The sequence below is a fragment of the Peromyscus californicus genome, unplaced genomic scaffold, assembly GCF_007827085.1.
Source record: "Peromyscus californicus insignis strain IS unplaced genomic scaffold, ASM782708v3 Scaffold_4__1_contigs__length_199733344, whole genome shotgun sequence".
In the NCBI taxonomy this organism is placed as follows: Eukaryota; Metazoa; Chordata; class Mammalia; order Rodentia; family Cricetidae; genus Peromyscus; species Peromyscus californicus.
This window is the reverse complement of record NW_026294562.1, coordinates 136032558-136059435: the sequence shown is the minus strand read 5'-3', so window position 1 is coordinate 136059435 and position 26878 is coordinate 136032558. Positions and strand designations below refer to the sequence as shown.

Below are 26878 nucleotides of genomic sequence, written 5' to 3'. Positions count from 1 at the left end.
ATAACAGTGCATTCAACGGTACTGAACTTAGAGCTTCAGATGCAGACTCTCCAGGTGAGCAAAGTGCCCACAATGCCTTGCAGACTGCACTCACGGAGCTGAGGATCACATCAGCCCCTCCTTGGGCTTCCCTGCCACATGGAGACGATTCTCACTATAAGGAAACCGTGCCTAAGCTGGCAGAGGAGGATATGTAGGAGAAAGATATCCCCGAAGAAATAAAAATTCATGACATGGAAAGAAATTCAGCATAAAATAAATGCAAATAAAGGGAATAATGGTTTTTATATTCTCCCTTTCTGAACATAGTGTGTTCCTAAATTTGAGGCTCATGCTTTCTGGGACCTTGGTGCTAAGTTTCCAGGAAGTCTGGCTTCAGCTTCCTTAGATCAGCCTCACTGGCATGCCCAAACAAACTCCTGGGACAGTCCTGAGGACTATCCTGGTCACTCTCAGTTCAGCAAGTCCTGAAAAGATTGAGTGGAAGGGAATTATTTTTTTGAAGGGGATAAGAAGGATGCTCATTTGTCCTTGGCTGATATTCTGATTGAAAGGTAATTTAGATACAGACACATTTAATAAAACATTGACAGATATTTCTCGGTGGGACTGTGGGTGGAACCATGAGCATGTACTTCGAGCTTTTCACTCAGCTGTTAGCTTCACATTACAAAAATACATTCCTACTCTTTGGATGAGTCCAGTGTAGCTATTGCATGAACTACATTTAAAGCATCCCTGCAGAAGGCTTATGTAGTCAGATATCCGGAGTCCATGCTAACTGATGCAGAAGAGAAGACAGGAATAGGGGTTTCACTTTCTGATTTCCTCCACTCGGTGATAGTATGAAAAGCACTGTTTTCATCAAACCCAGGATTCTACAGAATGTAAAATGCTCCCTGAAAGACTATAAGCACCACTAATATGAATATTCTTCTATTTCTTACATGTTATGCAGTTAGTATGGTGCTCTTTTATCCTAAAAGGTGTTTCCGCTTGGAAGTGACAGCAAGAACAGCCGGTACCAAGCTCAGCACTCCCCAACAGTGGAGCATGGGTTCATTGCTGGGGGCAGCGCAGTTAGAATAGAGTGTGATGGAGCCTGATTTCAGAGGGTTGTAAAATGCAAGAACTGTGGTCTGTGATTGACCCCTGGGGCCACATGCTCTTGGATGGCATGCTCCTATGTATAGTGAAAGGAAGTGTTATAAAGGTAGATTTCCTACAGTCTGAGGCTTGTGGTTCCCCTTAGAACAGAGCCCAGCGTAGCATACCCTTGTGCGTGAGGACAGAATCGCTTCATGGACTTGGTAAGTGTATTCAGTGACATTAAAGGTTTTCTTTTCTCTCCTTCCAGAATGCCTGTTACAAACTCAAGAGGGTTCGGCAGTCAGGCTAGATCTCTGATGCCTGTAGATTTTTAGATCCTTTGAACTCTTTCAGCCAGGGGTTCAGTTACTGGAAACCATTGTTACAAAGTGAAACCCGGTGGCGGTCTGCAAGCTGAGCCTTGGACTGGTCTGCCTGGCCAGCACCTCTGACTTCAGTGGTCTCTGATGTGTCGTTGCAGCAACCAGTTAACCTGGAGGGATGTGCAGCACCTGCTAGTGAAGACGTCACGGCCAGCTCACCTGAAGGCGAGCGACTGGAAAGTCAACGGTGCTGGGCATAAAGGTGCGGATGGACGCCCCTGGTGGGCTGGGAGAGGCACTCTGCTGACCCACACAGCATTCACTGTTATCATTGATTCTGTGCTGCAGGAATTTCAAATACCTTGCAGTGATTTAAGGGTAGTTTCGCAGAGCACACACTGGCATGAAGGGCCAGCCTCAGTGAGTGTCCCGGAGTCCAGATCCCTAAATGTCACACTTTTGCCATGTCAAGGGTTTGTTGAATAGTCCTGTTTCAGTTCGCTCCTTGATTTTTGTTTTTCACAAAGAAATGTGATTTGCCAGGTAGCTTTAGAGGCAGCCATGAAGGCACGTGCCTATAACCCAAGCACTCTGGAGACTGTAGTGGGAGGACCATGCATTCACAGCCAGGCTTGGCCGCTTGGGTTCTCACCTCCAGCTTTCCCATCTGTACAAAAAAGACATTGAGAGAGCTGTGTCATTTCCTTCTGATCTCTAAATCTCCTGTCAGCCGGCCCCTAAGTTACAGAAATAACAAAGGGCACATGGGTCCTCTGTCCCCAACACAGACACAGGTCAGGACATAGCCCAGGTGTTTGGGGTCTCTGGGAAGGAAGCTGACAGGAAGTATTTGAAAAACATTCCTGTTGGCCATGATGTATTAGAGAAAACTTGCCCCCTTTTCTGAAGTTTAGATCCAACTACTGTGACTCCAAGCCTAATACCACTGTCTACACATATAGGTCAAGCATTGAGACTGTGAGTCATGAGGGGCACTCCTTTGAATAAAGAGGTCATTGACTGGGCCTCATATATCTTTGTTTGCAGTTGTTGGTGTCCTGTAACATTGCCTTCCATTTCCATCTTGGTCTAATTAAAAAGGAAAATAGATTGTATCAGGTCTTGACCTTGCCCTGAAATTAAGCTTTGAAACCTCCTTTCTTGGCCAAGTGAAATCGTGGATCCAGCCAGCCCCACAGGCACTCCTGAGAGTGGGCTGTTGTCCTGAAAACACTGAGACTCAGTAGCAAAAGAAAAGTATTTTTGAAACAACAACAGTTGGCCTTGTTTTTATTGTATTTGTTGCACATCACAGTCATGGGCTTGGATTTTTAGGGGGCATGTACTGAAGCTCATACCCTGGGTCTTGTGCAGGCTAGGCAGGTGCCCAATGCAACACTCTACTGAAGCTCATACCCTGGGTCTTGTGCAGGCTAGGCAGGTGCCCAGTGCAGCACCTCGGGCTCTGAGGCTTTCTTTTGGGTTGGTTTCTCTTGTCTAGTCTGAGTTTCAGGGACACCTATGTTGGCAGGTCCTCCTAACAAAAAGAAACCTGACCTTGTCCTCTCAAAAAGAAAGTTGTAGACTCTGCCTTCTAAGCCAAAAGAGTTCAGTTCAGAGGTAATAAAGCTGGCCCCCTGACCGGCTATCAGGGGAACCTGTCAGCACCTTGAAGTGACTTTGAGGTGATACAGCTGCTGTGTACTCCGGAGAGCCGTAGAATTGGGGCTAGCTCCCTGCCTGGGGGAGGCCGAAAGAGCTGGCTCTGAAGGCCCTGTTTTTTCAGTTAGCCATCTCTATGGATTTGGCTTGGTGGATGCCGAAGCTCTCGTCCTGGAGGCCAGGAAGTGGACAGCAGTGCCATCCCAGCACGTATGCGTGGCCACTGCAGACAAGAGGCCCAGGTAAGGCTCTACTCTGACGCCGGTGACTTCAGACGTCCCTGAGGCCTGGCTGTGCAGCAGGGTGGGGGAGAAGGTGTGTAGCCCTACATCTCTATGCACAGAGACAGGAGGGATCACACGGGTGGTGCCCACCTGCATGTGCCTGAGTTCTCTCTTACGGACTGTGCAGCTAGGAGAAGACGCCCTTCTAGATGGGCCACTGTTTAGAGGCCTCATGTCCTTTGGTAGCAGATGATGCCAGGGTGGGATGGGGGCGGGGTGGTTTCTCAGCCTGCACTTCTTGGCCTGGTATAGGAAAGTCTCATCCGTCAGTTTAGCATATCCAGCCAGACCAGGGATCTGCTTTGCCCATGGGAATACAAGAGTAGCAGCCACAGGGTCCTTTCTGTTCCGCCTGCTAGAGGGTGGCACCGTAGCCACAGCCCAGGCCCGCTGCCCTAGAGCTTGTGTGTGAACACGAGCAGCAGGGTCTGCCCCTTCCCTGTAGCAGGCTGGGGTGGGGGGCCTGTTGGACCGCACAGCATCTCTCCATTGCTTTTATCCGTGCCCCGTCAACCTTCTTAAGGCTTAAACACTGGAATGTAGGAACCTGGCCTCATCTCTTTTCCTGTGTTCTCCTTTGGAGGAAGTTTTTAAAAACCAGTTGTGTTGGTTGAGTTTTTTGGGTTTGTTTTTGTTTTTATAAAATAACAAAAATGGACTGTAGCATAAATCAGGTTGTAAGAAGCCTCCTCCATTCAAAACTCAGATTATCCTGAATTGTGTCTCTGCAGCTGTGCTTTCTAAGAATGTGAGCATGGTGTTTTGTTACCTTTGGGAAATATGTGCTTGAATGAGGCTTGATGGTGTAATTAGCAGGGCTGGGGATATGGCTCGAGTTGAACACCTGCCTACCGTGGAGAGCCCTCGGTTCCATTCCCAGCAGTGAAAAATGAAAAAACCAAAGACCAGGAGCCAGGGATGGCTCAGCCAGTAAAGTGCCTGAGACACACGCATGAAGATCTGAGTTTGGATAACCAGAGCCACATGGTCTGGTCATGGAGGTACACATCTATAGCCCTAGCCCTGGGAAGTAGAGATAAAAGGATCCCCGGAAATGGCCGGCCAGCTAGTCTAGGCAATCAGTGAACTCTGGGCTTAATGAGAGACTCTGTCTCAAAGATAAAGTGGGGAGTAATAGTGGGAGACATCTAAGTCAACCTCTGGCTTCCACATGTGTGTGTGTGTGCGCACACGTGTGGGCGCTCACACCCGCGTGTGCACACATACACACAGAGGGGGCGGGGGAGGAGAGAGCAGGATACATTGTTTTATCTACAAATGAAGACCACTTCTTTGAGCGCACCTCATCCATAAACACGTACACTTCTTATATTAAGCTCTTTGCCACAGAATGCTGAGAGTTGTGTTTCTTGAGCATGCCTTGAAAACTGTGGGAGTTCAGAGAGTATTTGCGGGATGAATAGCCATTGAAGGAACTTTCAAAACATATTTCCGCCCTGTGGCTAATTGTACCCCCTGACTACTGGGGCCATCACTCTACGTCCAGACAGGTCTACCAGCCAGCAAACAGGTCTCACTGTTGGCTTCTTAAGGCCTCATTTCCTCTAGAAAGCTTTTGTGCTAAACCCAAGAAGGAGGGAGCTGCTGTGGGATAAAGGGGGCCTTTGCCTGTGCTGACTTTGTCTGCTGGGAGCTGCCTGCGACACAGGTTAGGCGAGCCTGTCTCTTGCTCTGGTCCCTGACCTGTGCTGTTGCCCACTTCCCTCCCGCCCAGCTTCCCAGCCAGGGCGACTCCTGAATGAAGCATTCTTTTCCTGCCAGAAATCTGTTTAAGATGATCGGTGGTGCCTAGGTGGCGAGTGGTTGTTTTTATTTTTATTTTATTTTGTTTTTTGAGTGAAAGCACACAGAGTCTAGACAGCATAGGTTGAGGGAACCCACGCTAACATACAGTATGACATTGTTCCTGTCCTTTGAGGAAAGTAAGGACCCTACGAACTCCCAAAGGGGGCAAGAATCAGACTTCTGTTTCTAAAGGAAAATCCTCTTCCCCCTTCGCTGTTTCTGACTCTGTCTGGAATTTTCAGCTAACCTCCTGTCTCAGACCGCCTGCCCCGCTCCACCGCTTGATTATTCCTAAGGACATAAGGGCCTTCAGGGGGAGCAGTGTCATCTGGGGCAGGGACAGATATCCCCTCTCTACCAGTGTGTCTTACCTCCTGTGGAGCTACAGCTCTGCTGCAGGCTACAGAAGCGGGGTTCAGGCATCTGCACCTGGACTGCTCACCCCCATCTCTCAACGGCATGCTTCCCACACCCGGCTTTGCTCAGCTGAGGTCACCTGGCTTTAAATGGACAGGAAGTTTCCCATGTGTCTGCTTTTCCTTCTTCCGGCCACTCAGACCCCTCTGCCTCCTTCTGAGTTCCTCTTTTGGTGGAACCCTAGGTCTTTATGTCTTAACTCTGGCCTCAGCTGCTTCCCGTGGCTAGACAAAGAATGAGAGCCAGGGAGCAAGGTGGGGGAGGGGCGGGGAGAACTGGAGAGGGTGAGAGGAAGGGGGCCGGGGAATGAGAATATTTGTGTGTGTAACTGTGTATATTGTGTGGGGCATGTTTACCTGCTTTTCCTCTTGATGAAAGGAAATGCTACCCTGCTCTGACCACAGGTCAAAGCACTACATTTATTAGACTTTAAGTCCAGGGTCTGGAAGGCATTGTGGCTGTACCTGCTGTGTCTAGGGTGATGTTGTATGGGGTCCTGAGTTAGGGTGACTAGAGTGTTATCGGGGCATCCATCCCTCTGGTTGTGTAGGACAGCAACCCATGTCCCAGGCCTGAGTGGGATACATCCCTCTCCTGAACAGGGTAGGTCCTGTGACTCAGGGAGACAGAGCCTCGCTGATAAGGACAGTGACTGACAAGGACTCCCTCCCCTTGCTACAGAGCCTTCCTGCCTTGCTTAGAAACTGGCATCATGTCACTATGCCCCAAATGACCACATGGCACTGGCACTCAGTAGCCCCTGGCATTCCTCTCTTTAGTGGCTTTCTCCTGTGCTGGGCAGCTGGTGTGCCACAGCCCCCGAATGGTTAGTCCAGGCTGAAAGGAGCAGAGAGGCTGACAGCCGGGAGGGGGAAGGGCTGGAGCATGTGACTTCACCTATGATGACCGTCATAACAGATGCAGGACCTCACCTCCCTCTCCAGGAGAAAGCTATCCTGGGTTCTCTGTAATCTGAAGAGAAGACCTCCCTGGTAAGGAAAAGGACTGGTCAAAGGGGGCCCAGTGCATTTCTAATCTGGACACCGAACGTTTAGGGACTCTTGGCTTTACGTAGAAGTTCCTCAGGTTAAGGCCAGGGAACCCATTAGGAAAGAGAATGGCAGGAAGAGTGTCTTAGGTGACAACCAAAGGAACAGGACCTCTGCTCTTTCTGGACCTTGCTGAGTAGACGCCACAGCCCATTGTCCCCCAAGAACCCACAATAGACAGGACTAGAACCAAGGCTTCCTCTGCAGGGGCCACAGTGCGAGGCCGTCACAGACAGTATTCTGCAGATGCTAACTAAATGCAAGAACAAGGGATGATCATGTGAACCTAAGGACAAGTAGAGGCTGCTTGAGAGTCCCGTGGGTATGACTGGATGGAGACCTAAGCGTGGCCTGGGTCGCTGCTCCCGCAGATATCCAAGCACACACCATGGGTTAAAGGCATCCTTCCCTGCTTTGGGGCACACGTAATTTTAATGTGTTTGGAGCCTTTCTTCCATGAAGGGGTGCTAAATAGGGTCATAAGCAGTGACTTCTGCCTGTGCAGAATGGCTTTTGAATCTCTGTGGAGAGGCGGGTCAAATGAATCCTTTCATAGCTTCTATTCAAGAGAAAAAAGCCAAGCTTAGTATGATTCCTTTGAATTATTAAAATCACAGTTGACCCACTGGGTTTTTCTGGCCGGTACTTCCCTGCATTTTAAAAAAATCCAGACTTCTGTGGAGCAGTCTGCGACATCCACGGCTCCAACAGCAAGAGTCAGCTAAGCCAGCAAAAAGCAGGAGATTTTGAAGATTCCCATTCAGAATTTCGCTCCCATTGACCTGTCTTTTATTTCCAGCTTCTTCTCTCTCTCCGCCCTCCTTTCCCTCTCCATTCCTCCTCCTATGAACATTGAGGATGATCTATACAGTAGATGATCAATTCATAGATGTCTGTCTAGAAGTGGCTCTGGGTTAGTTGCTTCCTACCTTTTCCGTACTTCATTATTTCATTAAGCCGCACTGCTTTATGATGCTCTCTGTCTGTCTGTGAATGACAGTTTCATTGTGTGTGTGTTGCTGTTTAAAGATGCCTTTTTTACTGACTGTTACTGATTCATTGACATTGAACTTGGAGCCTCAGGTACCTTCACTTGTGCCTGAATTGAATGTGGTATATCTATTTTCCGATAAGACTGTTGTTAGCACAGCACATAGAAAAAGGTGTGCTACAAATATGCATTGTGTACTTTATAGAACAATTAACTATGGATACATTAGTCTAAATTAGTGTAGATTAGGTTCATTTTTGTTGCTATATTTTATATTTATTTCTAGCCTAAACATCATACTATGGTTTAGTAATCAAAAGTAATTTCATCTAGCTGGGTATATAACCCCAGCATTCAGTATGTGGAGGCAGGAAAATCAGGAGTTCAAGGTTATCGTCCTGTACCTAGTTGGTTCAAGGCCAGCCTCGGTTTCATATGACCCTGTCTCAACCTTTCCCCAGCCCAAAATACACTCATGTGGTATATCATATGTCGTTAGCAAAATGATCTTTACTTGAGATAATTCTGTGGCAGCATTAATTCTAGAACATAGATCTAGAGGTGACTCACTGCGTTGTTTTCCCACCTACCCACTCACTACTCTTTAGAAGGTCATTGAAAACATTCCTGGACCAGCTTCTTCTCTATGGAACCCCGTGGATCAGCTCCCCCTTTTCCCCAACCAGATGCCAAATACACCAGAGGGAAGGACTCTGTTATCTCTTGATTCCCATGGGTATCCAAACATGATTTCAGGATTGGCTGATGAGAAACAGGAGCTAGCCAGTTCTTGCCCCCAGTTCTGCCGAGTGGAAAGGCATCACTGGCCTGCGAATGCAAGGGTGCAGGAGCTGGAGTGAGGACTATCCAATGCAAGGGTGCAGGAGCTGGAGTGAGGACTGTTTGTCCAATGCAAGGGTGCAGGAGCTGGAGTGAGGACTGTCTGCCAATGCAAGGGTGCAGGAGCTGGAGTGAGGACTGTCTGCCAATGCAAGGAAGAGTGCAGGAGCTGAAGTGAGGACTGTCTGCCAATACAAGGGTGCAGGAGCTGGAGTGAGGACTGTCTGTCCAATGCAAGGGTGCAGGAGCTGGAGTGAGGACTGTGTCCAATGCAAGGGTGCAGGAGCTGGAGTAAAGTCTTCAGGGTGAAACTAAAAATCACGGCTTGTAGTAGTAGCTTCTTGGTTAGAACAGAAAGATAAGTGGAGAGTCCAAAGGCCCCAATGGGAGCCTGACAGGGGTCTGCCTTCCTCTGAATGTTCCTTCTGCTCCGTTACTTGGGGATATTTATCTTTGTCCTTGAATATTACTCTATCACAAGTGTCAGAAAATTAGGAGTTTCCTACATCTTTATACATTGGGGAAAACTAGGAAGCCACCATATTAGTGGCATGGGTGGAGGTAGCGGCTTGTTATGATGGCTATCACCTGGTAGCCCTCTGCCTCCTTGGAATGGAGTAGGCCCAGAGACTTCAGGACGCAAGGAGAACACCTGGAGATGAACAGTCAGTCCTAAAGTATGGCATTTCTGTGTCATGAGGGATCTCATCCAAGTCCTCAGGGTCCCTCAATCAAGTAGAGGCTGGTCCTGGAATTCACTGGGTTCCTCTAGGATTCTTGGAAGATGACTCCACACAAGACTGCAACTTCAGAATTTAATTGCCGAAAAGCCTTTGCAGTCAGGAACTTTAAGATCTTTCTAAATCAGCTTTCATGATTAAAGAACAGTATGCATGTGACAAATATAGACCCTGTGAATTTTTAAACCAAGGTAAACAGTTAAATTTACAGTTAACTTACATTTTCTGTATTGTCTTTGCAGTGATTGCAGAACAGAGAATAATCCCCATGTTTTTAAAGCTCTATCCTTCTCATGAGCTCTTTGAGTTTCTGTCTTGGAGTTAAGTGAATCTTACAAGTAATGGCTTTGGACACTTGGTTTCATGACTTGGAGTTTCTATCAAAAGCCAGGACAATTGCAACCTGGATCTTTTGATCATTTCAAAGACTCCTTCTTTTTGCTTTTCATTAAGAACTGTAAAAGCCCCTTATTTGGAGTGTTAGATTATTTGAGCAACAGCAGCAGCAGCAGCAGCAAAGCTCAGGAAGGCAGACAACATCTTGCCCTTGCAGTGAGGAGCATCCCAGCTACCGCCCTCCTCTAGAACTTGCAGGAATGAGGAGTCCTGGTGGCTGAGTGATTTCACAGTTAAGAGATTTCACATAAAAACTAATTGTTACAGTTAGCTTTGTGCCCCAGGCAGGCTGGTCCCCAACCCCAGAGGAGCTTAATATCTTGGCTATGAAAACCGAGACAGGAGACGCCATTAGTTCCTGCAGGGGCTGAACTGCCTGCCCACTGGCCCACCATCCTGGCACAGTAGCAGAATGGCTCCCTGTGGGGGAGACCAGCCCAGATGCCTCTTCCTTAGCGGTCACACTAAGACAAGTGAAGCTGAGTGAAATGAATGTTTCCTCTAGATTTGGGTGCATTGAGCCCCAAACTGCAGCTGTGAGGCATGGCCAGGTGACCGGTGTTTAGTTAGGCTTTTCTTCACCATACTCCTGTTCACTTAAATCTTGTGTCTTTATCCTTGGGATCCAGGCTTCCTCCATAGGGTTCCAAGTCTATTTCTAGAGTGCGGTGATTGCTGTCTCCAACAGTTAGTGATAGGCTGAGGGAGGGATCAGTACTTTGTTACTGGTCAGAACTCTGTTTGCTGTGATGTTGCTATTCTACTCGGGAAAGTGTTAGAAGGTGAAGAGTGTCACCGGTCACTCCTGGGTCTTGGGGCATCACATTTCAAAGCCCTGAAGGGGCACCGCTGACCCTGTGTGCCCACCTTCGCCAAGGAGCCCCTTGTCACCAACACATTCAGTTTGCATTTTGAGTGCACAGGCTGGGTACTGTAGGTACCTGGTAGGGTATGTGGGCCCACTATGTGAGCCCTACAAGATCAGGGCCTCTCTGGAACTTTCTGTCTTGTTCTGGGTCTGCCACAGTGGTGGGGCCCCTGACCAGCAAACCCAGACAGTAAAACTTAAAGAAAGCGATGAAAGAAGCCAGCCTCTAAGTCGATTTCTGGTACATGCAAAGTGTGTTTTTCAGATTTTTACGGAGTCTCGGGGGCATTACGTCACCCTTTCTAGCTGTTTTGAATGTTTTCCTATGACTCAGGCCCAGTAGAGCCCAGAGATACCATTCCTAAGAGACTCCAAGCACACATTTGTTCCAGGCCTCTCTAGAGTGAAGCCCTGCACAGAGGGAAAAGCCTTCCTATAATAAACACAGCTCAGGCCATGTAGCAGGGAATTACTGATGTGCTGTTGGGTGGTAATCAGGTTTCTGCTGAAGAATGCCATCTTTATTTGGTTTACAAATTGGTGGGAGGGGGGCAAGCTTTTAGAGATGTGAGCCCTCAAAGCAGCCTGTAGGCACAGGGTTTGTGTTTGGCAGGCAGTTTGGCACGTCCAAACACCAGTGGGGATGATTTTTGAGTGACGGGAGATGTGCTTGCCCTCATCTTCCATCCCCCGCGACAGAAGGGCCATTTGGGTTGTGAAAGTGCCATCATTCATTTCCTTCATGGGGCAATGGGTTGGCAGTCTTCCAGCAGGATGGCTGGGAACAGACCAGCTGCAGCAAATTCGGTCTCTTGAAGGTGGGTCCACCCAAGGAGACATGCCGTAGAGACTGAAGCTTGGCCTCAGTAGCTGTGTGACCTTGAGTGCCGTCCTTACTTCTCCCTGAATGGATGGTTTCATCCTTGTGAGCTTTCCGACCAGTGCCTTGTGCTGATTGGTCAGCATTCATAGTGCTGTCTCCAAGGATAAAGCCATGTAGTCTTCAAGCTCTTGAGAAAATGAGTTGGCCTCATGCTATTTAAAGAGGGGTATCTCCTGGGTACCAGAGGGAAGATCTCCAGATACACGGGCCCCAAGTGTCCGTGAAGACCCATAAACAAATTCTAGAGCCGTAAAGCTTTCTGAGCCGTGGTCAGAATGGAGTACCCAGAGTGAGACCTCTGTGACCCATTGGGGACTCCCAGAACCAGAGGCCACAGCAGGGGAGGAACAGACTGGGATGCTGGAGTCCATGACACCCCCCGTGTGAAGCGAAGACTTGGGTACCCAGCACTGCGTTTGTTTTTCCTCCCCAGGAGCATCCCCATAGTGCAGGTGCTGCGGACCACAGCCCTGACCAACGCCTGCGCGGACCACTCAGACCAGCGCGTGGTCTACCTTGAGCATGTTGTAGTTCGCATCTCGATCTCCCACCCACGCCGGGGGGACCTCCAGATCCACCTGATTTCTCCCTCTGGAACCAAGTCTCAACTTTTGGCAAAGAGGTAAAGCCACTCTCTCTAGAATTTGCTCCTCATGAAGGTCCTGGATTCCTCTGGATCCCTGCAAGATACCCTGCACGGGGAAGTGGGGGTTCTCCCTGGGTCTGCACAGGCAGGACCCACAACCCTGAAGAGCAGGCCAGGGCCTTGGAAACAGACCTGTGAAACCTTAGTCTTCAAGAAGAAGTGATAGTTGTTGCCTAGGGGTGGGAGTTGGGGGTGGGGTGAGTGAGGTAAAATTCATGTTATGTCCCCATGGCTCCTGGAAGTGCATTAAAGGTCATGACTATCCTGTTCAGGTGGCGCTTAAGCTGAGGTACCCCAAGGTTTGTTTTTTCTCTCGGAGCATCCCCACCCAGTTCTGGGCTGCTCCTGAGGGCTAGGAGTAGCTGGTGAGGTGAAGGGAAGGTTCCCAGGCTCTTCTCCACAGCTGCCCCCACCCCTACCTCCCCGCACTACACACCCCCAGCAAAAGGCTTGAGCTCTGATTTGGGGTTGCTGGAGCTTCCTCAGCTTCCTGCACCCCTCTACATGGCTTCCAGTATCGGCAGCCCACAGATGGCAGCAAGCTGCAGCCCACGGGCCTGGTATCAGCTCTTTCCTTGGTGCACCGGAGTCAACCCTAGAGCAGCTGAGGTGGGTGGGTTCCGGGAGTCCCTACCAGCTCCCACTTTCCTAGCAGAAGTGGAGGCATCTCCTCTCCTGAAGGTCACCTCAGCCATGTTCAGCCACACTCAGCCTTGCTCAACCTCTGCATGGGGGAGACCGTCAGGGGCACACATGATTTGAAGGTGCCCGCCAGCAAGCTGAAGCTCGAAGGCACTTTGCATCCAATTTTAAAATTTTTGCCTAAAGATCTGTATTTCTAGCATTTGCTGAAAACTGGGAAGCTTGCCCTCTCTGAACCCACTCTTCTAGCACAGCCTGGCTAGAGCCTAGTGGAGGGCCGGTCTGCCTCAGGGTACCCCATGCTGTCTGCTCTGTGCTAGAAGCCTGGCTTCCATCTACTCCCAGCTGTGTTCACATCTGGAAGCATCAGAGTTTGTGACCTCCACAAGGCAAACCTTGCCTGAGAGATTCAAGGCCACAGGGAGGCTTAGTGGCTAGGGCTGGGGTCAGGGGAGGTACAGTGGATCCAGGGCTTGTGCTTTGGAGCCTGGAGAGGTAAACTTATGCCCCGGCCTCTGTCTGCACAGCCCACTCAGGCTCCTTCTGGGAGCCAGGAGCTTGACCTCTCTTTGTTCCTTATCTGGATATGCCATTCCACTCACCCATAAACATTAAGAATGTTACAAGAATCAAATATAACAGGGACAAAAATGCTTGGCTACTGTTCGTGTCCTGCTGAAATCAGTCCGGCCCCTCTGACCTGTAAGAACCTTCCAGCACCCAGCAGGCCCACTGCCAGCTGTGTTTTCCTTCCCCTCCGACCTGTCACTCATCTTTGTGTATCAGTCCAGGTGTCTGAGCTCCCTGCAGCCTGGAGCAGGTCCTGTGGGTTTGTTTGGAACTCCCCAGTTGCTAGGAGTGCCTGCAAGCTCTTGAAAGCACCACCCCGAGGCCACCTGGCAGTCTTGGGAATCTGGTGCTTTGCCAAGAGTCTGTGCCTGATATCAAGATTGTGGTTTGGGGATCCGTTACCCTCCGCCTTACTTCACGTCTTACCGGACTCGGCAGCCGTTTCAGCTTGCCGGTTTTTTACATTGAAAGTTGGCATTCCTAAGGGCCTTGGCGTCAACAAGACAGTTTGTCCTTGTCTTAGGCCCGGTGTGTCAGGTTCCACGAGGCTTTGTATGAAAGTCAACCTTGACCTTGGCGGTCTCTTAGCACTGTTCCCCCTGCAAAGAATGGTCCCTTGAACGGCATCAAGTCGTTTCCAGTGTTCAAGGAGCACCCCCGAGCCAGAACAGAATATAGAACGTCCATATTTGAACTTCTGGTGAACAGTAAAGAGTCCAGTCGTGCATGCAAATTCTTATCCCCAAATAAAAAATGCCTAATTTAAGAGGGCTGGGCATGTGGCTCAGTGGTAGACTGCTTGCCTAGCATGCCTAGGGTCTTGGTTCAAGCCCACAACATTGCAAGAAGAGGAAATTAGTGTTAACAGTTTCTTCTGTTTCTGTTTGAACTAAGTATGAAAAATGGAGGCTGAAGGTGCGGGGGCTAGTGGAGACAGCTGAGGGAAGACCTAGTCTGGAAGGAAAAGAGAGGCTCATCAAACCTCCAAAAAGTGGGGGCAACGCCACCTGAGTGTATGCAGAAAGCCTTCTCTTGCTCCTCCCCAGGCCTCTCCCAGGGGGACACACGGACCAGTCCCTGTCTGTTGTTGGGCACTGGAGACGGTCCTGCTTCACCAAATGTTGGGGAGGTCCTGTGAGATGATTGAGGGGGGCCTCAGCCGTAAGACTCAGAAAACAGAGCCAGCCAGATGGGCCAGTGGCTAAGGGCTCTTGCCTACAACCCACCTGAACTCGATTCCCCAGAACCCTCCTGGTAGAAGGAGAGAACCTTCCCCTCCCCCCAGGTGGGTGGGTCAAGTCCTGCCTGAGCTGGCCCCCTCTGCCTGGCTCCCCAGACACAGTCTTCACTTTCTAACGTGGCATTTCCTACTGCAGATTGCTGGATTTTTCCAATGAGGGCTTCACCAACTGGGAATTCATGACCGTCCACTGCTGGGGAGAAAAAGCTGAAGGGGAATGGACTTTGGAAATTCAGGATATACCGTCCCAGGTCCGCAACCCAGAGAAACAAGGTCAGTGACTCTCAGCCTGTCATAACCTCTTTTACATGTCGACCCTTTATTTAATGTCAGTGCTGCTGGTCAGTCTTTGTCTTATGGGGATAAAATTCACCATCATAATCATTTTCAATCCAGTAACTTCTGTATATTCACAATCTTCGTTGCACATCCATCCCATTTTATTCCGGAACACCTCACCCCCTCAGAGGCAGATGCTGTACCTTACAGTCCCTTCCTCTGCTCTAACCGCTGCCTACCTCCAGTTGACTTCTTGTCTCTGAATTTTTCTATTTGGACATTTCCTGTAAATGAAGGCATACAATATGTGGGTTCTTTCATTCAGCACTATTTTCAAGGCCATGGCAGAGCATATGTCAGACTTCATTGCTTTCGTGACCAAATAATATTCCTTTGGACAGCGAACATGCCGTTCATTGTTGGCCAGTCATTGGCTGATGGAAACACGGATTATGTCCACCATCTAGCCATTCTGAATTGGGCTTGCAGGAACATTCGTGTGTGTTTGTGGACGTGGGTTTTCATTTCTCCCAGTTTTAAACCTTGGTGTGGAATTGCTGGGTCTCGCTCTGCACCGTTTTGTGTTCGCCAGTATCAGGGAGGCAGGACCTTCCCACATCCTCCCTAGCACTTGCTATTATTTGTGCTAATAACCCTCCTTGTGGGTGTGAAGTAGTGTCTGCGGTTTTGATTTGCAATTCCCCGATGACTAAGGAACTCAAATGTCTTTTCATGGTCTTGTTGTTCCTTTGTGTATACTCTTTGGGGAGATGTTTGTTCAAGTCCTTTAACCTTTAACTATTTGTAAAACTGGGTTCCTTGCTTTTGCGTTGTTGCATTGTAGGAACTTTTATCGCCTAGATGATTTAAAAATACTTTTCTCATCCCGTGGGTTGTGTTCACTTGAGTGACGGGATCCTTTCACGTACAGAACTTGGTCATGAAGCCCAGTTAGCTTGTTTCTCTAGTTTGTTCTTTGGTATCATCTGTATATAATTGGCTAACTGTCATAGTTTGCTTCCTGTTGCTGTGATAAAACACCACGCATGATCAAAAGCAGCTCGGAGGAGGAAAGGGTTTATTTGGTCCGAGTCCATCATCCAGGGAAGCCAGGGCAGGAACTCGAGGCAGGAACCTAGACGCAGAAACTGAAGCAGAAAGCCCTGGAGGAGTGCTGCTTACTGGCTCGTTCCCTTTCTCATATAGCTCAGGCCCACTTCCCTAAGGATGGGGCAGCCTATCGTGAGCTGGACCTGCCTGTCAACTAACAATCAAGAAAATTCTCCACATCATGCCCACAGGCCAGTCTGATGAGAGGCTATTACTCAGTTGAAGTTCCCTCTTCCTGGGTAGCTCTACTTTGTGTCAGGTTGAAACCAGCACACTAATCCAATGTCACAGAGACTTATTCTTACGCTCCCTGTAAGGATTTTGTGGTTTGGGCTCTTTAATGTAGGTATTGGATCCATTTTAGCTAATTGTGATGGTTTGAATGAGAATGTTCCCTATGCACTCATATGTTTGAACACTTGGATTTGGGAAGGATCAGGAGGTGTGCCCTCGTTGGGGGAGGTGTGTCACGGGGGGGGGGGGAATGGGGGGTGGCCTTTGAGGTTTCAAAAGCCCATGCCATTACCAGTTAACTTTCACTCTGTCTCATGCTTGTGGATCAAGATGTGAGCGCTCAGCTACTGTTCCAATGCCATGTCTGCCACCCTGCCACCGTGCTCCCCATCATGATGCTCTAACCTTCTAAGACCCCAGGCCCCCCAATTAAACACTTTCTTTTATAAGTTGCCTTGGTCGTGCATGGTGTCTGAAAACAGCAATAAAAACTAGTAAGATAAGCTGGGCAGCGGTGGCGCGCGCCTTTAATCCCAGCACTCAGGAGGTAGAGCCAGGCGGATCTCTGTGAGTTCGAGGCCAGCCTGGTCTACAGAGCGAGATCCAGGACAGGCACCAAAACTACACAGAGAAACCCTGTCTCAAAAAAACAAACAAAAACAAAAACAAAAAATTAGTAAGATACTAATGCATGTGTTTTGAGGCGAGAAGCCAGATCATCCTTTTGCCCAAGGGTATCCATTTTCTAAGTACCATTTATTAAAAGGAGTCTTCTCTCTCCATCCTTTGATCCAGGCACTACTGTCAAAATCCACTGGTGATGGCTACAAGGATTTATTCTAGACTCTCAATTCTGTTGCATTGCACTGCTTTATAAATTCAAGATCTTCCAACTTCGGTATTTTTCAAATTTGTTTTGGATGTTTTGAATCACTTGTAAATTTATATGGTTTTTAGGATGACCCTGTGGATTTATTTATTTACTTTTAGCTTTCATAGCAGTTAATTCATTTGGGGGCATGTAGCCATCTTAATAGTAACTCTCACCGAGCGGTAGTGGCACACTCCTTTAATCCCAGCACTCGGGAGGCAGAGGCAGGTGGGTCTCTGAGTTCCAGGTCAGCCTGGTCTATAGAGGAAGTTCCAGGACAATCAGGGATATACAGAGAAACCCTGTCTCGACATGGGTACTTTCCCTTTTATGCACTTTATTTCACCAGTCAGCAATGTTTTGCTTTTAGTTTGCAGGCCTTGTACTAACAATTGCTAAGTATTTTGTTCTTTTGGGTGCTGTTCTAAGTGAAATGGTTTTTCTTTTTTTAATTTAAAAATTTATTCTATGTGTATGGGTGTTTTACCTGCATGAATGCTTATGCCACACTTGCATGCCTGGTGCCTGTGGAGGCCAGAAGAAGGCATCAGATCCCCTGGAACTGGAGTTGCAGGTGGTTGTGAGCCACTGTGTGGATGATAGGAATTGAATCCAGGTCCTCCGGAAGAACAGCCAATGATCTTAACCGCTGAACGCTCTCTCCAGACCTAGTTTTCCTTTTTGGTTAAGATTTACTTTTATGTATACATGTGTGTTTCTGTCCCTGTGAGTGTCTGCCATGTGTGTTCAGGCCAGAAGCGTGTTGGCTCCTCTGGAGCTGGAGTTGCAGTCAGCTGTAAGCACCCGACATGGGTGCTGGGAGCTGAGCTCCAGCTCTTTGAAAAAGCAGCAAATGCTTTTCATTACTGAGCCATCTTTCCAGCCCCTAGAATGTTTTTTCATAGTTTTTTGTTTTGGATGGTTTGTATCTCTGATAATTTTTACACCTTTCTGTAATTCCTCCTAATTAATAATCTATTTAACAAATATCTATTGAGCAACTACTCAGGGCCAGGCACTGATGTGGGTGATGGAGTTAGAGCAAGTCAAAAAGCTGGGGTAACCATCCCATCCTGCAGTCACTCGCAGAGGCCAGTTAACTTTGTCCCGCAGTTCTCTGTGGATTCATAGTTAGATGCATGGACGAGACTGGAGTCTCAGTGCTGTGGGGAACATTTCCCTGAGGTTTTCTTTCATTGCTGCTGTTCCTTTCTCTTTTCCATGAAGACACACACCTTCCTCAGCCAGACATTCCCCCTAGAAATGTCTAATATCCTCTTGCCTCAATTCACTTCGATTCTTATAAATTTAGAGCTTCAAGGGCGTTGTATTGCTGTTTTATGGGAGTGGAGGCAGTGGTTTGCTTTATCCAAAAGGTTTACTTTAAATGAACAAGTCATCTGTAAGAATATTCTCAAATTCACTTTCTGACTTTAAGGTAACTATTATAAGAAAATATTGATAAATTCTAAAAATATGAAGGCATAAAATCTTAATGACTTTTCCCATTTTCATAGCAGAGGCTCTTAAATTGTTTCTTTTATAATCCCCAAAGCTTATGGGCCTAGCATTAAAATCTGAGGTTGCTTTTCTGTGCCAGCCACCTGGTCAAGCACACACCACCCTCGGTACCTCAGAGTTCCTGTCCCTGTACCAGCCCACCGGCCTGCTGGCCCATCGGCCTGCTTGCTTGTGAGGCTGGCTCTGTGAGCAGAAACACATGGAGGCTAACAGCATGTCTCTTCACCTCTCTGGGCCACAGTCATTGCTCTGTGTCATGAGCAGAATACAGTGATCCCTGCCCTGTCCAGGTCAGGCCTAAGGCTGACCCCTGTGGTACTGCTTCCTAAGCTAGTGTTCCTGGCTCTGTCCTTGTTGGCTTTTCAAAATGAGTCTGAGCCTCTTTAACAGGATGGCTCCTGTCTTAGTTGGGTTTCTATTGCTGTGATAAAAAACCATCAAAAGCATGAGGAAGAAAGGGTTTATTTCGTCTTAGACTTTTAGATCATACTTCGTCACTTAGGGAAGTCGGGCCAGGGACCGAAAGCAGGAACTGAAGTGGAGGCCATGGAGAAATGCTGCTTACTGGCTTGCTACTCATGGCCTGCTCAGCCTGCTCTCTTATACAACCCAGGACCACCTGCCCGGGGATGGCACCACCCACAGTGAGCTAGTCCCTCCCACATCAATCATTAATCAAGAAAATGCCCTAAAGGTGTACCTACAGGTGATCTGATGGAGACATTTTCTTAACTGAGGCTTCTCTTCCCAGATATGTCTAGGTTTGTGTCAATTGGACATAAAAACCACCCTCTGCAGAGGTCCCATGGTACAGTGGTTAAAACCCTGGTTTTGGAAGCCAAACTCCTGCTGAAGCCTATCACCTTGGGTAAAGCACTAGCCTTCCTGGACTTCAATCTCCTCATTTAGAAAATGGGATCCCAGGGACTGGGGAGACAGCTCAGTTAGCCAAGTGCCAGCCGGGCAAGCATGAGGAAGCCTAGCACCCACATCGAAGCCGAGCACCGTGACACATGTCTGTGATCCCAGTGACCGGGCACTGGGACAGGAAGACCCCTGCTGGCCAGCCATCCTTGCTGAATTGGTGAGCTCTAGGTTCAGCGAGTGGCCCTATCTCAAAAAAACAGAGCAATCAGGAAAGACACCCACCATCAAACCCTGGCTTTTGAACACACACGCATGCACCCACGTGAACATGTGCACATACCACACACACATAGAGAAAAGAAAGACAAAATGGGATGATGATGTCCACCAGATCAAGCTATAGGATAAAGTCTGTCGATAGAAGCAGGATGCTGAGGAGCGTGGCTGGGCTTTTGTCTGGAAGTGCTCATCCTGCATGGCAGCAGAGAAGCCTCATGTTTCAGACCAACTCCTAGGAGTCTCTCTGATGCTTCCTCTCCTTCACATCCCCCAGCATGCTACCGTGTTCCCTGATGGCCAGTTCTGCCCAGGAACCTCATCCAGTGCCGCTCACCTCAGTACCAGATGGTGGTACCCAAGCCTGACTCTCCCTGCCCCTCCTCATCCCAGGCCCTGCAGTAGCCTCCTGAGCTCTGCACCTGGACTCTACCAGGCTCTGTGCTCCAAGCATCTCAGACAGGACTCCTAAGCAACTGTTCCTTGTATCCCCCATAGCATAAGCAGCTTCTCTATCAGCCTGCTTATTCTGCCCAAACGCGAGTTAACCTTTGCTTTTTCTCTCTCCTCCTTCCTCATCTGCCTCTCCAACAGTGGTTCTCAACCTGTGAGTCTCAACCCCATTGGGGGTCGAACAACCCTTTCAGAGGAGTCACCTAAGACCCTTGGGAAACACAGTTACATTACACTTCATAACAGTAGCAAAGTTACAGCTATGAAGCAGCAGCAAAATGATTTTCTGGACCATAACAGTAACCCCAACCCAGCTGCAGGGACTGACCGTGTTAAAGTGCCTCAGCATTGAGAACCACTGCTCTACAAGCATCAGTCTTCTTCCCACCCAGTTTCTGCACACTTACCTCCCTTGGGCTTCCTGCCCCGCATGTAGCCACTTACACAGAAGCCACCGACCCCTCACAGATGACCACACTCCTGCTGACCCCTTCTTGGTCGTCCACAGCTCTCAGAGCAAACCCCAATCTCTTAGGTAGCCGGGAAAACCTGGAAGTCCTTCCCAGCCCTTCCTGTTTCCTCTGACCTCTTTCCTGACCCCTGAACATGATTAGTCCAGCCTACCACAGGGCTTTTACATCTGCTGTGACTTGTTCAGCCCACTCTACTCAGAACCACCCCTAGCTGTAGCTCAGACATGGCCTCTTGCAGAGGTCTCATCATGACCCCATCAGTGTTCTATAAAAACAGGTTGAGAACAAAAATAAGGAGGAATAAAAATTTGCTCAGATTCTTATACACACCAACCAATAGATCACATTTGATTTTTTTTTAGCCCTGACAGATGCATACAAAATCAAATATCTTCATATAATATACAGATTGCCCAAATTGCAAAAGCTGATGCTGCCCTTTCAAATTGCTAGAAGAAAGCCGGAGTGACGAAACATTGATCAAAATGCTAGGGCGGTTGGATAGGTATGCAACAGTCTCAGAGCATTACTGAGTGGAATTCATCAATTTCTTGAAAGAACCCAGGCCCCCTCCAAGAACTCAGCCTTTGTTCACCACACACTCCCTGCACGCGGACTAGGAGGGAGTGGTGAGCAGATCAGGCCTGAGCTCATTTCCTGGGGGCACCAAGCCGTTGAGCAAGATCCCCAAGCAGGAGGCTGCTGTCCATTTGATAGCGGGAAACAGAGAGGAGACAAATAGATGGTGGGAGGTGGCTTTAGGCATTGTGACTAGTGCTTGCACGAGCACTCGGGGACAGGTTTTGTGTGTGGATGGATGTTTTCATTTCTCATTGTTGCAAACCTGGAAGCTGAACTGATGAATCGTATGTAACTCTGTAACATGTCAAGGAATAGCCAGACTGTTCACTTCATTGACTGTACCGTGTCACACACCACCGCCAGCAATGCGTGAGAGGTTCAGGGCAGGGCAGGGTAGCTAGGGAATGCCTCCTGAAAGAGATGTTTGACTCAGTTGAAGAAGAGGAGGGAGTGAGCTGCGCAGTCTAGGGAAAGAATATGACAGGCAAAGGTATTGTCAGGGGCAGAGGTCTTGAAGCATTTGTCAGGGCGTTCACACACAACAGAGAGGCGGCAAAGGTACAGAATATGACATTGTCACTCGCCAAGGGGACACGGAGCCAGTCTGTACTGTAGGTCATTCCAGGCCTTCGTGGGAAGCCACACGTCATTGTCAATCTTAAGAGCACAGGTCTGAACTTCTCCGTTAGTAGGCTGACAGTCAGCTCAGTTCAAGTAGACTGAAATGGAGATGGGAGAGAGAGACAAAGACAGTGAGGAGGTCATTTCAGTAAGAGATGACAGTAACCTCAACCCAGCTGCAGCGGCGGAGGCCGGCAGAGCGACAGATTGGATGCTTAGCAGGCTCTGAGAGGGGAAAAGTGGACCAATGGTTCCAGTCATGTCCTGCACAGAAGAGTGGAGTTGTCCTTTCCTAAAGCTGGAACATCCCGGAGGAAGAGATCAGGAACTCCTTTGGGGAGGGTCAAGTTGCAGACACCTATGATAAGTCCAGGCAGAGATTTAGACCTGGAGTGCAGGGCAGGCTGGAGGTCGTGCATTCCCTGTAAAGGACGTCAGCTCTCTAGGGTTTATGGATAGTGCGGGATCTGCTGTTTGCGTGACGACCATGAACATGCTTTGAACCTGTCTGTGCCGGTGTGCTGAGTGGGCTTCCGTGTTTTGATGGTACACGGGTACACGAGTCACGGTGACATGCCCTGTACACCTGTCCGTGTTCCTGCCCAGCCAGATGCCGCTCATCAACTGCCTGAATCCTGCTTGCGGGACCAACCGTCTCTCGCTTTCTTGTCAATGCTCCTGCATTCTGACCCCTGCTGTGTCCCTGTCCCTCATGCTGGTTCATGATAGGCACACCATAGACGCTGGGAAATTCATCAGTACCGTTAGAACTGTCCACAGTCACCACGTGGCCAGATGTCCTGCAAGTCACAGAGAACATGCGGTCATTGGGGTGCAAAACAGCCCCCACGAATGGCCCCCAGTTACGTCTTGAAATGAGTCAGTCTCAAAGCTTAAGCATGTTTAGCATCTGGGCTTTTGTATGTAGATTGCCTGGGAGCTGAATAAAAACTCATGAGTTCTTCTGACACTGACCTCCTGTGACTTACTAGAACGCATCAGTTGTCACAGAGAGCCTGAATGTCCCTGTAGCAGCTTCTGGGTTGAGCAGAAAATCTGCTCTGCACAGATTTTTCCCAGCCACTCCTCTACGTGGATCTTTGCCAGAGAAGGCAAGGGCTGGCAAGTGTCCGACCTGGCTGAGGCCCACGAGCACTTCTTCTGGGTAGGGCATGCCCTTCTCTGAGTCACCCACTCAGTCATCCCTGACACCTGACAGCCCTCCATGCAGCTGTAGTCAGCCTCTAGTCTCTCCTCATCCCTCCACAGAAGGAGCCCATTGGTTGCAATGGGAGCTGAGCCTCCCTGATACCCCACTGGCCTTGCCTCACTCGCCTGCTCAAGGATGAGCCTCTGACCTGGGTGCTATAGCCTCCCAAGGTGCATGTTGAGTCAAATGATGAACAGAGGCCAACACCGGGACAGAGGGACTCCAGGGAAGGCAAGGTGACACTCCGGCTAGCATGGGCACCAAACACAATCTGATGTTCATCTAGGATAAGTCCCCTTCAGCTGCCCAATCAGGACGTTCTGTGTCTGCTGTTTGTGATTTAGTCTTCATCCCATGATTGACTGAGGCAGTTCCCTTACTTATCAGATGCCCCACGGATGTTCAAGGACCCTGACATGCCATCCCTGCCTCTGACGAGCAGGCTAATCAGGATGGTTTCAGTTTTGAGTAATACCACATGTAAGGCCCCAAGGGCCACCCCAGAGCCAGAGGAGGGCCTCAGAATTTAGCAGAACAAGCAGTGACTTCTGGCTGAAGGAACAAGGAAGGGCCCACTTTAAGGCTTGCCAAACACACAATGTGGTGGCTCATTCCTGGACTCCCAACACTTCACACATAAGATGTTAGTGTGGGTGCATCATTGTGAAGTCAGGACAGAGAGGGAGGTACCTTCTCACATCTGGTGAGCTGTGTAAGGAAACAGTGCTGGAAAATTCAGGTCACTGTGATGGTATCTGCTATGACCTCAGCCTGAGAAGGTGACACTGTGATTCTAGCCTTTTGAGCCCAGGAGAATCAAAGCCTGTATATAGCCTTTTGATTTGCCATGGTCTGCTGCCTTGGTGGAGTGTGAATTGGTCCCAAATGGAAGATCTTTCTCTCCTTGGTGGGGTGGCTTTTGAGTTGAGGTCTCCCCTGGCTGCTGGCCTCAGGGCATGTGATTCAGCAAACCCAGGAAGAAACCACTCAGTTCTTTACTGGAACCCTGAGAGCCTGCTTTGAGGGCAAGGTGTCTCCTGTCTGTGTTCACTTCAGTCTTTCTCTAGGGTCCAAGTCTCTGCAACATAATGAAGAAAGAAGGGAAAAAGGAGGAAGGGAGAGAAGGAAATGTGAAAAAAAAAAGAGCTCAGCCTTAATGATCTGCTGGGCAAAACGTGCTTGAAAAATCTCAGATAGGAACTGGGATTTATTAAGTCATTAAGCCATCTGAATCACACTTGCTGGCCTGCTCACCTCCTGTCATACTGAACTTGCTTGGCTTATGTAGTTAGTTTTAAAACTGTATTCTAAATCTGAGTGGAGATGAGCCATCCACTTCCACTTCAGTTCACACGACAGGGAAGGGGCGTGGCCTCTCCCAGGAGGACTGTCCCGTAGGAGGCAGTCTCAGGATGGAAGCCCGTGCCAGCTGCATTCCAGTGTACCCTAGCTTCATTCTTCACTCAGCGTGCCTTTACTGGACTCAGTGCTGGATCTGAGGACTCTAGGACCACAACCCCGGGGTGGGGCTTCTACAAGTGGAGGCCTTGCTTCCATACAGAGCCCGCCCAGAGAGGCCAGAGACCAGGAGCTGCGGTAGTGCAGCCCAAGCAGGGTGAGCTGCCCCTCGTGCACCAACATCTCAGTGCATCTGGCTTCATTTTCAACTGTCTCTCTCCAGAATGGTCACAAATGATCACACTGGTCAGGTACCAACGGTAGGGAGGCTTCGGCTCTCTGAGAAGTCCATGCTTTATCCTCCAGGATGTGAAAACCTGTGACTGGATCCTCCTGCCTCCAGTTTCATGAGCTCTCCAGCCTTGACACTGGGCATCTCCTGTAAGCTGGTGCTACACAAGAGGTGGCGGCCCAGGCTGCCACTGAAAGGAAGTGCTCTCCTGTCCCAGCCTTCTCTCTTCAGAGCCCCAAGTGGAAGTCACACTTAGGTCACACAGTAGAGCCCCCGCATCTACTTAATGTCAGGCCGGACTGCCTGTCCAGGTGCATGTCCCATTCAGCACCCTGTGGCTAATAACCTGGGACTCCAGAGCTCCCGGTGCAGGTGAAATGTGGGTCTTCCTACGCAGAGACTGGTCTTGGCTTGGTGCGTCTCTCATGTGTTCAGCACACACCCTGACTACGAACCTACTGCATTCCAGGGATAGGTACGGGGCAGAGGCAGGCACCCTCATTCTTTGCCTCCATGTTCTCTCCCGTGTAAAGGCTCCAGCTCAGTGCCTGGCAGGCGTGTGGCTCTGTGCAAAACTCCCACTATACTGATAACTTCAGCCCTTGCTTGTAACCAATCAGAGTTGAGCACCTCCTAGTATTTCCCTTGCTTGTAACCAATCAGAGTTGAGCACCTCCTAGTATTTCCCTTGCTTGTAACCAATCAGAGTTGAGCACCTCCTAGTATTTCCCTTGCTTGTGACCAATCAGAGTTGAGCACCTCCTAGTATTGCCCTTGCCCTCGGAGCTGTGAGCATCAGCGTTCAGGAGGAGCAGGTGATGAAGCATGCCTTCCAATGCCTCTCTATAATTGGACCCATGTATCTCATCCCATGACTTTCTTAGCCTAAAACTTTGTATTCACACTGTAATAAATAGACAGAAACAATTGAAGATGTTTTTTAAAAAATTCTGTCATTCTCTTGAATGCTGGCAATTCACTCTTTCTGGCTAAGATTTCTCTTTTCTCTCTTATTTCCTGTTTCCAATAGAGCTCCAACACACACACACACACACACACACACACACACACACACACACACACACACACACACACACACACACACAATGCTGTTTTCCATGTGCCCCACAGCAGCATTATTTCCACCAACCTATAAAAGAACAAGAGGAGATTAGGATGATAATTCATATGTGTATCTTTTCACTGGGTACTTGCATATTTGACCTCACTGTTAAAATCAGTGTGGAATCAGATGATGTTAAGAAGTCATAGGTGCACAAGCTTATAATCCCAGCTACTGAGGGGTCTGAGGCAGGAGAATCACAAGTTCAAGGCCTGCTTGGACTCCAGGCCAAGTTCACAGCCTATCCAGTCAATTGAAAAAAAAAAAAAAAAAAAAGCTTAGGATACATCTCAGTGATAGGACATTTGCCTAGCATATATGAAGCCCTAGGTACTAGGTTTGGTCCCCCAAACCACAAAAATAAATAATAAATATTTTTATTGCTGGAGTGCATATCCTAAATATTCAAAAGTGAAGTATTCCTGTCTAGGATTTTTTAAACAAAATATACCAGGGGTCATAGCATGGAAAGGCAGGAAACCAATGATCAAAGCAGACTTCACACAATGCAGACAGTTGCTGTGGCCATGGTATAGGGGTGTGGGTGCCTATTGTACATTGTCTCCCGCTTTGCGTTTATTTGAGAATTTCCATGGTGTAATCAATGGCTCCTTTTGCTGTACAGAGCTTTTAATGTTTATACAGTCCCACTTGTCAGTTCTGGGTTTTCTGAACCATTGGAGTCCTTTTCAGAAAAGCCTTTGCTTCTGTTCTGTCGTGAAGTGGTTTCCATTTCCTTCCAACTGCCGTGGAGTTCCCGGTTTTATCTTGAGGCCTTCCCTCCATCGTGAACTGATTTTTATACAGGGTAAGAGATAGTGATCTAGTTCCATTCCTGTACACGTGGGTATGCAGTTATCTGCAGCATTTGTTGGAGAGGTTGTCTTCCTCCCAAGTCAGGAGGCTGTAGTTATGGGCTTGTGTATGTAGGTCCCCATTCGAGTCCCTGGGTGAGCATGTCTGTTTTTATGCCACCGTGCTGGTTTTGTTGTTGGAGCTCTGTAGAATAACTGGAAATCAGGTGAGGCGGTGCAATGCCTTTGTTCTTTTTGCTCAGGATTGCTTTGGCTATTGCTTTGGGGGGTGTGTTCTTGCATGTGAACTTTAGGATTGTTTCTTCTA

At 48.7% G+C, this 26878-nt stretch overlaps 1 protein-coding gene across 2 annotated transcripts in view; it reads left to right on the top strand.

Moving 5' to 3' along the window:
* The window catches only part of Pcsk6 (proprotein convertase subtilisin/kexin type 6), a 191240-nt gene that overhangs the window by 110811 nt on the left and 53551 nt on the right, over positions 1 to 26878 (top strand). For both annotated transcript variants that reach the window (XM_052760528.1, XM_052760527.1), the window contains exons 10-13: positions 1571 to 1674; positions 3199 to 3316; positions 11782 to 11970; positions 14583 to 14719. In XM_052760528.1, the coding sequence (XP_052616488.1) occupies positions 1571 to 1674; positions 3199 to 3316; positions 11782 to 11970; positions 14583 to 14719 (548 nt within the window). The remainder of the gene's footprint in view (positions 1 to 1570; positions 1675 to 3198; positions 3317 to 11781; positions 11971 to 14582; positions 14720 to 26878) is intronic.